The 11518-nt window shown below is 44.0% G+C and overlaps 1 protein-coding gene across 1 annotated transcript in view; it reads right to left on the bottom strand.

Annotated features, from left to right (window-relative positions):
- ANK1 (ankyrin 1, erythrocytic) overlaps positions 1-100 on the bottom strand; it is a 63437-nt gene extending 63337 nt beyond the window's left edge. Inside the window, exon 1 of the mRNA XM_010288475.1 lies at positions 1-100. This exon is cut by the window's left edge and continues 50 nt beyond it. Coding sequence (XP_010286777.1) covers positions 1-100 — 100 coding nt within the window.
- Positions 101-11518: the final 11418 nt, after the last annotated feature.

Genomic DNA, 11518 nt, shown 5'->3' on the forward strand with positions numbered 1-11518 from the left:
GCCTGCGCTTGCGATTGGATTCTTCCTTCTCCTTCTGCTCCTGCAGAGCCTGAGCCTCAATATCTTTGATTTTCTTCAGCTGCTTAGCTGCTTGAGCCATGGCTGGTCAGACTGCAGTTCCCTCCGGAGCTCACACCTGCACTTTCCACACGGCACCCTCCAATTCCTGGCCAAGACAGTCCCTTCCCCTCACTCAAATGCTGTTGACCCAGATGAGTGTAAAAACAGCAGTGAGAGGAAAATAGAAGGCAGTCAGCAAGCCCCAAAGGGCAGCCAATGTCTTCAGCTAATTACTAGTTGGAGTCTGGGACACCTTTATAAAGCATTAATAATCCTAAATCCAGCTGTTCCAGAGGTTCTATGCACCATTGCAGCAGCCCCTGACTGCACTGGCACATCATGCAGAATCCTCCTCGTGGGACAGGACACCAGGCTGGTGCTGTGCTCTCTCCCTCACTGTCTCTCCTGCAGTATGAGAAGAGATGCAGGCAGTCAGCCACAGGAAGGAAAATAACTCTCAGCAATTAATGCATGATGACAATACAGAAGCAGTGAAAAAGGAGACTGATGCATTTCAACCCGACTTCTGGGTTCTCTGTAGCAATGCATAAAAGAACAGTAACCTGCTTGTAGTCAGTCAGTGGCTTTACCACTGCAGTGCTGCTGAGGTAGGCACATATTCCAGTCTCTGCAATTTTCTTCCTCTCAGTCACTCTCTGTGCTGTGCAGCAGCCGCATCACTCGCTCACTCTCTGGGTTATGATTCCGGCTTCTTTCAAGGCGGGCAATAGGGAATCGCTGCATCAGTTAGAAGGCAGGCAGCATCTCTGCTCAGAAAACAGCCAATACTGCGAAGGATGTGCCAAGTACTGGAGCAAAGTGCAGCTTAACAGCATCCTTTCCTCCTCGCATCTCTTCACTGAGTGAGCAGCAAGGGGAGGGGAGGGATCTTGGCTGTGAATGGGAGACAGAAACCAAGGGCTCTTTGACTACACAGCACCAGAAAAGTAAACCAGAGCCACCAGGTCCCGCCCATCCAGGTATTACCAGGGCTTAAGTCCTTTCTGAGGATCCCCGGTCAAGGCTCCTGGAGAGCCAGCCACCCCTTCTCCACACACATCCGTACATTTCACCTGCAGCTGACTTCCAAAACCACAAACAATTCCATGTTGGAAGCCAGGAGTCAAGCCTGGAGGGGTAACTTTGGTTCCTGCACACAGAACCAGTGTGTGAGAGGGCCAGGATAAAATGGGTGGACTTTTTGGTGGTGACCGTAACATGAAACCTGCAGCAAAGTGTGCTTTACTATTCAGGCACTTCTGAGCAGCCCTGCCTTCATCAACTCAATTCTTGTCCCTCAGAAAAACTATTCCCTATGTGCAAACCCATGGGCACAGCACTGGGAGAATTATCTACCCAGGTGGAAGCCCTGCACATACTGCAATTTTCTGGCACAGTTCCACCAATTCAACACAGAAGAGGTCCCTTTTGTGTCAAAAAATGGTGAAGCAGGGATTAATGTCCATTTCTCAGCAACTACTTGAGAGTCACTTACAGGTTATTTAGACTGGCAAGATGCTGAGATGCAGACTTAACTGTAAAGACACTATAGGTTACTTTTTTGTCCTAGTAAGTTTTCCTGCATTTCTTTTCCCTTTGAAGTTCCTCCAAGTCTGTTGCTTCACCCACAGACCAAGGAAGGTGCAAAAAACAGGAAAAAGACTGGTGTATCATATAGTTTTTAAAGAATATGAAGGCTGAAAATATAGAGAAGAGCCTAATAAAATATGAAGAATAGGAAAACGTCACATTTTCCAAGGCTTTTCCAAGGACAGCTTTAGTTCTGTGTACTGTACCCACATGGATAAATAATACACTCAAGTCTAGATACAGCTGCACATCTTTATATAGCAACGTCCTATGAACACCCATGAAAAAAAAATCACCAAATTAAACAGAAGCTGCATAGTGAAAGGCTTCACAGATAGGAGGTGCCAGGAGCACAGCTGCACTAGTCAACCTCATTGCATCTCTTCCACATGAGCACTTTGCAGGTCAAATGAGGCAGAAGCCAAACACAAAAAAATGACCTGTGATCAACAATAGGCACACAGGGGGCAAAACGGTTGTCAGAATTAACCACAATATGCTGAGAACTCCTCAATTCTCTATGTTTGGCTTCGCATCCTAAACCAGCTCTCTGCTAGTTTAAAATTCATTCTGAGGAATTTCCTTATTTTTCAAAACAGGGAACTTGGGAATGAAATCAAGTTCTGCTATATACAACAGGATCAGTTCCCACCACATGGATTCACTAGTGTTTGGGCACCAACCCTTCAGTGCTGTGGAGCACACTGAGCTCCACACATGGTTAGTAAGGCTGTAGCAAGGCACTGCTGTGACTTTACGCCCCATCCCTAGACTGAGTGCTGCCTTACAGGTTCCAAGACTTAAGCTGGGTCAGACTTCAGAAACCCAGCCCCACCATGTGGCAGGGTCTACACACTTTCACTCACTGTGCTACACTCCAGACTTTGGCGTTGGTGTCCCTTTTTTACCTGATGTCAACGAAACATCCACTATAGACACAGCTAAATGGCATCAGGCAGTGGTAGTACACTCAGTCTTGGCCTGTATGACACTGCCTCCTCCTAAAACAGATCCCACCTCTTAACTTCTTATAAGCCAGAACAGAGTGAGCACAGGACAAGAGCAGTAATCATCAAGGGATAACCGGGATATTGGGAAAACATACATGGGGAGTCAGTGGAGCCATGCTTCTGCTGGTCAAGGGGACAAAACAGAAAAGCATGTTCCCAAAACTGTCTGAAAACCTGCTTCCTCTTCAGTGTACACACTGGAGGAAGGAGATCCAGTCTCATAAAAGGAGCTTCTCAGTTGTGAATTCAGGATTCTGTCTTGACATACTACAGCCCACAGGCTGAACTCCTCCATCATAGTCAACCAGGTAGTTAGCAGCACCAGTTCACTTTCCTACAGCAGTCTTTGTGGATGCCCCATGTTTGCCACTGACTATATAAAGCTGCAATTAGGAAAGAGAGATGGGGTCAGAGAAGGCAGGCAAGGCGCTGGGACCTTGCTCCCTCTCCTACGTTTACCAGAAGTTACACATTTTTTCATACATTTCTCAAAAGCTTTTGATTAAATGGCTTCAAACCCTTAATGATTGCAGAGGAAAGCTGAAAAGCATGGATTGGATGGAACCCACAACGTGAAGAGCCAACCACCCATCCCAAAACCTTCTTGCCATGGATTCATTCTTGTACCTTAAAGAGATCCTTATCAGGACCTGGGGCAATTCTCCAAAGCTGGTGGTTGAGCCTGCTACACATGATCCCAGGCAAACAGGGAAGGGGCACACATGCCTTCTCCTCTCAGAGCGCTCCCTCCACTCAGGCTCAGAAACGTTGTTTGCCTTCTTTCACTTCCCCGGTACACTGGCTTTATTGTATACTTCAGGCAAGAGTCAGACAGCTCAAGGACCAACAAGCACAATCTTTAGACTGGTCTTCACCAGTGAGAACCATCATCAGAGCTTGTGCAGCAGGCACAGTATTTTTCTCAAGTCTGGGATAGAGATCTTCTGTGATCTGCACAGATATGGCCTATTGCTGAAATTACCCATGCAGCTTGCTGGTATCAGAAGGTGATAGAACAACATTAAGAAATGTCTGGATATGACAGCAACTAGCACCGGCTACAGAAGAAAGACGTTGCAAGGAATGATTCAAGAGGCTTCTGTAGAAGAAAAAAGGGAGGATCTTAATCCTGTATCGATTCAATTCTTGAGAGCACTCAGAGATCAGATTTGACATGGTTTCTTCAACAACTGTGCCTCCTTCCCATGAACAGTTTAAAACACAAGAGAGTGTGAGCACAAGATTGCTGCAGCCGCTGCTGTCTACGTAGGTCCCACTGCAGGGAAAGGCACAGAGCCACACCAGTTAGCTGAATTCTCCCTCACTCCAACCCTGTTTATGCAGCAGGCCCTGGCTGCCCAAGCACAGCCTGCTCCTGCAATCACTGAGCAGCCAGATTGTCACCAATGAGACCACACAGACACCAACCGTCCAGGCTTGGTATCAGCTTGGTTGAACTACATCCTCCAGCCTACACTTTACAGTACTGCTCCCTGTGAGATCAAAGCAGCAATCTGGAGGGTTACAATGACTACAGAGCAATTCCATAGTACATCACTGCTGTTCCAGGAGCTTGCTTGCTTCAGCTGAAAGCTAGTTACAAATATCACTGAGAGCACTGGCGCTAACACCAGGACAAGACTTGACCACAGCTTAACATAGCACAAATCCGATGTTTGTGCAGTAGGACAGACATCAGGGGGTGCTCAGCAGCTACAGCATGAACTCGGACGCTAACACCTACAACCTGAGGCTGGCAGGCAGCATGCACAGTTACAGCACACACCAACCATGGTATGCCCTAACCAGGGTATAAGAGCAAGTGTGCTAGCATGCAGTCTGCACAGCAGTGCAAGCCCTAACACTAATGCTCATGAGTCAACAGTACCTTGTCATTGGGCTGGCAGTATGAAGGGAGGGTCTTATGCTGGATCAAGGACAGAAACGGGCTCTGGAGACTCAGCAGGAGTAATAGATCAAGCTGCTGATGTCAGGACAGTGAAACTCACAATTTCTTTCTTCAGTGCTTGTCCTAAGTTTTTCCTTCTCTGGCAAATAACCTGGGACGGATGAATGAGACATGCTGAGGTAAGTCAGCCTGTGCATGGCCACAGCTGCAGAGGACACTGTCTAGCTCTGAGGTGATGCCTCCCAGCTGCTAAAAAGGGAAATTCCTAAGTTTGCTGTGGGAACAAGGAGCAGGGCAGCCAGTGCCACCAGGTCTGGGAAGCACATGAGGGAAAGGCCAGACCTACTTCCACACCTGCTAGCAACATTGTCCATTTCAAGGAAGTGGGATAGAGAAGATTCTGGCTAGGGCATGACTCTTCTGGTGACCAAGGAAGGACTGTGCAGCAAGAGCTAAGAATCCTCACCTCAACCAGATTTTTGAGCCTAAGAGTATCTTGGAAAGCTTTGTATTCTGTCACTGCTGCTTTTAACCTGCTAACACATTTGCTGGGTTGTGCATCAGGCACTCTATTCTTTCTTTTTCCACACAGTGAGAAACACGTGAAGGAGAATGTGAGACCTCAGTTGTCTGTTTCTCTTTTCCTTTTCCAGGCAGCTTTAGGCACTGTTGCCAGACGCTCCAAACAAAGGGCTGCTTTGCTCAAAAAAAGCAGCAGCATTAAAGAATAGGGACATTTAATGAACATAAAGGGTAGAATTCTAAAAGCCATCTAAGAAAGTTTGTTACTATTAACAAAACAGGCCTGGGACATACTATTACAAACTAACATCACAGGTCAGAACTCAGTAGGGTTCATGAGAACTCAGAGATATACATGCAAATGCTTGGACTGACCATAAGAGACATTTTTCAGAGAAGGTGCGAGTCCCATTAACACAGGTGTAATTAGCTGTCAAGTCAAAGAAGGCTTCACACTGTGGGCAGGCTATTCTGCAAGTGCAGACTCATAACTAGTTGACTGGACATTCTTGGGGCCTGGATATGCTTAGGCTTAGCTATTCTGACATTCTTCACCTTTGCCTGCAGGCTTACACCTGGTAATGCCTCCAGACACCTTTCTTTGCATGCCTAGCTGCCATTCTGTTTAATACAGAATAAAGCACTTATTCAAATAAAAATACAGAAAAAATGCTAGTGATTATATGAAGAGATATGAAATGCTTATAGAGGCTGGAAAGAAACTCTCAAGTACTGGCAGGCAGACAGTTTAGGAGGCAGCTCTGCCAAGTATCACAGAATTATTCTAGGATTGTCTGCACTTTGCTTTAGGTGACACTGCTTGAACAGTGACTTCCAGAGGTCCTTTCCAATCCCACTCGTTCTGCAATCCTGTGATACACAAAGGGACAGCACATACTAGCATAGAATCTCCAGAGTGGAAGAAAGGTGATAAAGGAGCATAAAAAACTGTGACTGATACAAATAACACACAAAATAAAAAAATATTATTTCATGCAAAAGAAGAATCAGAGGCAGCATATTTAAAATAACTAAAAAAACCCATGTTCTTTTCAACATAAAAATGAACTGTGGAATTCACTGCTGTAGGATGCTGTGAACACCAAGCCATACATCAATTAGTTAATTTGAGAAGGATAGGTCCATCACAGACTATTGAACATGTTGGTTTGGGCCCAGTCTCCTTCTCTGGAGACCCTTAAAGCATAGCCTGATTAGAATGCTGTGAAGGGATGCTGAGGGGAAGGTGAGATGCAGAGAACTTTTCAAAAGACTGCTCCTGGCCATAACATTTATCCTAAAACCCCCTCCCTGTTGCCCTATGTGTTACTGTATGACTGAGCGTGACTGGAAAACCACTAGACACATGAATTGCAAAGTACCCCTACTCCCTGCCTGCCCACAAAGCAGAGCAGAGAAGTATCTACAAAGACTCCAGACAGCCCCAGGTTCAAGAGTCCATTTTTAAGTCCAAGGGATTATTGATCTAATACCCTTTGGGTATACCCTGAAGGGCACTGAAAGCATCATCTACAAACCCCAGAAAAGGAGGGTGCACTTGAGCAGGTGAATTGCTTTTACCATTGCAGCTGAGAGGGATATCTTTTCCAAGGCCAGAAATGTTTTCCTGTTCAAACTCATTTTCCTCACCACCTTATTGTATTCTTCAGACCCTGACTATAGCACAGTCATCTGCAGCTGTACATACACTGTCAAAGCCTCCAGGCAGTGCTACCCCATAACATCACAATTCTTCTACCTTCCTCCTGCACCGGCATTTGCTGCTTGGACTCACAGAGCCCTGTGAAGTATTTGTGATGAAGGACCTTGAGGATGGCAGTCATGATTCCTAGCCGATCAAAGTGCCTGTCTCACAGCTGGATAGATAGAGAGGTGATCAAGGGTGTCTGCAATGGCCTCTAAAGACACTGTTTTTTCAGTGTTTTCCTTTGTCCCTAGTCTTTCAACCATCACTTGCTGACCATGCCAGAACTGTATAGGCAGTTCTGATCACTTTCTGAGGACCAAATTCTGTGATTTGCTTTTGTCTCAAGAGCGTGCTCACTGACACAAACCAAAGGAGGACAAGGACGCTCCTAAAGCAACTGCAGTCTTGCCTACTTCAGACTGCAGAAGATTTTTCTCAGAAGGGAACACAAACCACTGCTGCTCTGGAGAATAGCTCCCCCCAGCGGAATTGACTGAAGCCCTGGTTCAGGAAATCTGCTGTCCCGTTAACAGTTCCTTTCTTCCTATGTGACACCTTTTTTCCTTTCCCCTCAAGATACCAGGGAGGATTTCATCCCTATCGAACTCTAGGTCCAGAGGTATTGTCCTGGTACAACCCTAGCTGGTAGCATTTGAAGTTATATTTAGGTCTCTAACTTGAAGGGGAGTGGCATGCCTGCTAAACGGTCTTCAAGAGTCAGTGGCGGTTGTTTTTGAAACACCTGTCTTGAATTTTGACAGCATGATTTAGAAGTCTGAGTTAACTGGAATTAGGTATCCCTGCCATACGCATAAGATTGTCCTCCTGTGCAGGCACTTACACTCATGATGTTTTAAGTTATGAAGCATTTGGCCTACAATTGATATCAAGCTTTTATGTGCTGTAGGTGTATGGGGTGGTAGAAAGGGACCCTAGAGATCTGCCGTACAAGAAGAGGAGCTCATTTTCTTCACCATTCATGCTATTTCAGCAAGGACTTAGGACAGGACAAGTGGGAAATGGATTTAGTAGTAATTTCACTTAACTTACCACATAATTTTTTTGTCTTAACAGTGATTTTTCTCTTCTTCGGGGAAGTTGTTTGGTAAATATCTGGAGTAGTAGATGTGTCGTACCTTGTTGCTGCTTGTTCCTATTGGATAAAATGGGAAAACAGAGGATGACGGAATTTCAGTAAACAGACTTCCTCCTTTGGCTGAAAGGTGCCATGTGCATATACTAGTCAACACATAAGTAGAACAGGAACTTTTCAAGAACCTTATTTAATTATTTGGCACGGAGCACCATATTTACCATTTTTTCCTTGAAAACAGATTATTTGTACTATGATAACTCTCTGGTACTTTAATCACAGACTGGGATTCTACCATGAGACACAAATGACAAACATACTGACAACGGAGTCCTTGTTCCAAAGAGTTCACAGGGTAAAGTATTTGGCAAGGGAGAACAAATAGATACTGACAGGCGAACCCTCAGGAAAACAATCACACAAAATGAACAAGGTCATTATGTGCCAATTCCACATATAGAGCTGTCCTCCAGAACAGAACCTCCTATAAGGAAGGAAGCACAAAACCAAGTTCCTGACTCTCTTTGCAAGATACTGCAGCTGTTTCAAGACATTAAACATGTAGCTGGAGTCCTGCCCTGCTCTGGGTGAAGATCAACGTTTGGTAAAGTTGCTCAGATTCTCTGTGTTAGGGGCAAAAGGATTTTACATTCAAAGCACAACTTCAGGCAGCTATTTTTAGTTAAATTATTCCGGCTGACAAGCTGTGAACGTAAAAGATGCTGCAGGCCCCACCTTAGCTGCTGTAAACTTAGTCTGCCTCAGTCTAGCTGCATTCCTCTGTTACTGCAGAGGCAGCGTATCAGCAAGGAGCTCTCTCCCTGAGTTGGGAACCTAATTAAGATGGTTCTGTTCTTTTTAGCATTTTCTTAATTATCTCACTGATGAGCTTTCAGAATTGTCAGACCCCTTTAAGATCATTCTCCTTTCAGTTAGCCTCTTTCAAAACCACACCACTAGTCTCCCAGGCAGTAGTTTGTATGTTGCCGTGGGATGCATTCAAACTCCTCCCTGCATATTGAGAGTTGGTAACAGACATTCTGGTCCACATATCAACTAATTTAGAGCAAACATACAGCGCTGAATGGAACAACTCCACCATGTCCACAGTATGGTATCTGTCTGTGGTAATGCAGAGCCTGCAGCAGCAGCTGTTCGCACCATGCTATAAGGTACTAAATGTTCCTCCACTTCAAGACAGGCTGATTTCAACCCTGTTCTAGCTCGGCAAGTCTCTTTCAAAAAAAACCCCAAAACCACCACAACAGAAAATGCGCCCCTATTTAGTAATTCACTAATGGTAGGATTTGATAGTTTGTATGACAAGATTCTAAAAAAGAGGCACCTTGTTCATGGCTCCTAAATGTTGTTATTATCAAGTTAGCCTACACAGTTTTGGTTTTTTTTTTTTTTTAAAAAACAAGCAGAGGCTATTAACAGTGCAGCCTATTTGATCAAATAGTGCTTTTTATAAACATATCTTAAGTAGCAGTTACTGTTTATCAGCTCATTAACGCTGGAATCACATTTCCATGATCTTGTTTATAGATTTATTTCTATAATAAAATTTATAAACAAACATTTACCTTTGTTCCTTGGCCCACAAAGCTAGAAAGTTGTTAATAAATCATTGTGTTCCTATCTAGACATTTGCTTTTGCTTCCTAAAATAGTTTCAACTACCTTAAGAACTGAGAAATGCACAAGAAGTTTAATTTTATTTATTATTAGCATTGGCCCTGCTCACCCCTAGCTTGACAGCTTGTGATGAAACATTGCAAAGATCTCAATTATTTGAAAAGCATTTCATATCAGCATGTGTAACCATAATTTGGTGCCAGAGCATCAGATAAAGACTTTGAATTGCCCTACTTCTCAGTTTAAGATACAAGCATTTTACTAGAACATAACTGTATGCTGTTATTTAATGAAAGTGATTTGCCATGACCATTTCAAATTCTAGTTAGCTAAAGCAGCAGAATTATACTCTAGTCTACGTATACTCTAGAGATATACTCGGCACATAAATTGTGGAAGTCAAACCCATTTTGAATTGCTGGAGGACATGCAACTGTTCTCAATTGGTATTTTACTTTCAAAACCCATATTGTATCCTAAAAATGAGAGATGTTTCTGAAAATTGTTAATAAATAAGAGCTGACTCCAACAGTAGGGCTGTTAGATAACAATTCAAGCCAAGCACATTTTAATGGCCAAATCAAATCTGCCAAATTTACTGTATACAGAAAATAACAAGTAAAACCAAAAGACCCCAAACCACAATCGTTGAAGTATGGAAAAAACAGGGCACACTGGGGTGGCACCCGCCACCGCGTAACTTTGCTACTGGACAGTGCCAAAGCTTCCTTTAATGAACAACTTAATTAAAAGTAAGCTATGAGTGATTGAACACAGTTTTCTGGAACAAAACGCTTAATTCAGTCTTAACTCCAGCACTGACTTTGGGAAAGTAATACACATACATGCAAACACACAGATCGCGTATCTACTGAGATCCTGATAACTCTTACTTGTAACACTGTAATTCACCAGGGATTAAAGTAGTGAAAACCTTAATCACTGTTCACCCTGTCTCTCTTTCCTTCATGCTTGAATAATCTGAACTGTTGTGAGAATAAATGAACGACTCACTCAGGAGTGCCCCTGTATGATTAACTTCTATCTTACTTTGACATGTTTGATCTGAAAATTCAGGTGGCTTAGTAAACCAACTATAATAAGTCCAAGGAAAAATACATCAGCTGAAAGAAAATGCAGCATCCTCACCTTACATAAACTTATGTTCCATCTTGGTGAGGACTGACGATAGGAAAAGTGCGTCAAACGATTTTACTAGTTCTTAAGGTCCTTTTCATTTATTTACCATGACACACAAATAGAGTTTGCTGACTTGAAGACACACTTGTGACAGCACAAGCCTGCAGAAAAGCCTTTGCCCCTCCCCACACTTCCCACTCCCTGGAGCCCCTGGGATCGTTAGGCTCCCGAAACAGTGGACAGTCTGCCCTCGAATTGCCAAAGGAGGCTGAGCTAGTGCTTACTGCTGCAACGTTTATCGCGGGGAAACGTCGGCAATTATCACACACTCGCTGGAACTTTGCTTCCATCTAGCGTTTGGAAGGTTGTGAGTGCGCAGAAAAGAACTCTGCCGACTGACAGAATGATCGGGACCACACCACAAAGGTTGTGACTGAGCCAATTCCGCCTTGAAGCTGCAGGGTCAACTTTGCTGGGTAAAAGTTCTAGTTATCCTATCCACAAGTGCTAATTAGAAAGATGAGAGAACAACTGAAGGGGGGGAAGCTTCAAACACACACCGCAATTTTTTAAGTGCACAAGTCAAAACTCTCAAGTGATTGTACAAACAGAAGCTGACAAAAAACAGGTAACACACTTTGCTTAAGCTTTGGGCAGCCCTTGCAGAGAGGAATTTAAAGGTGATTTTTCTGAAGAAGCCTTCCAGTTTTTGGGTCTTCTTCTTAATCTTTCCCTGACTAGAAGCTGCAGATAAAAATTAACATGGACAGAGATCTCGCAAGTTAATTCCAAGTAACACCTCTCTTCCAGACCAAGAGGCTAACAGGGAATCATATTCCCAGGACCAAG

The sequence above is a fragment of the Phaethon lepturus genome, unplaced genomic scaffold (assembly GCF_000687285.1).
Source record: "Phaethon lepturus isolate BGI_N335 unplaced genomic scaffold, ASM68728v1 scaffold3326, whole genome shotgun sequence".
Lineage (NCBI taxonomy): Eukaryota > Metazoa > Chordata > Aves > Phaethontiformes > Phaethontidae > Phaethon > Phaethon lepturus.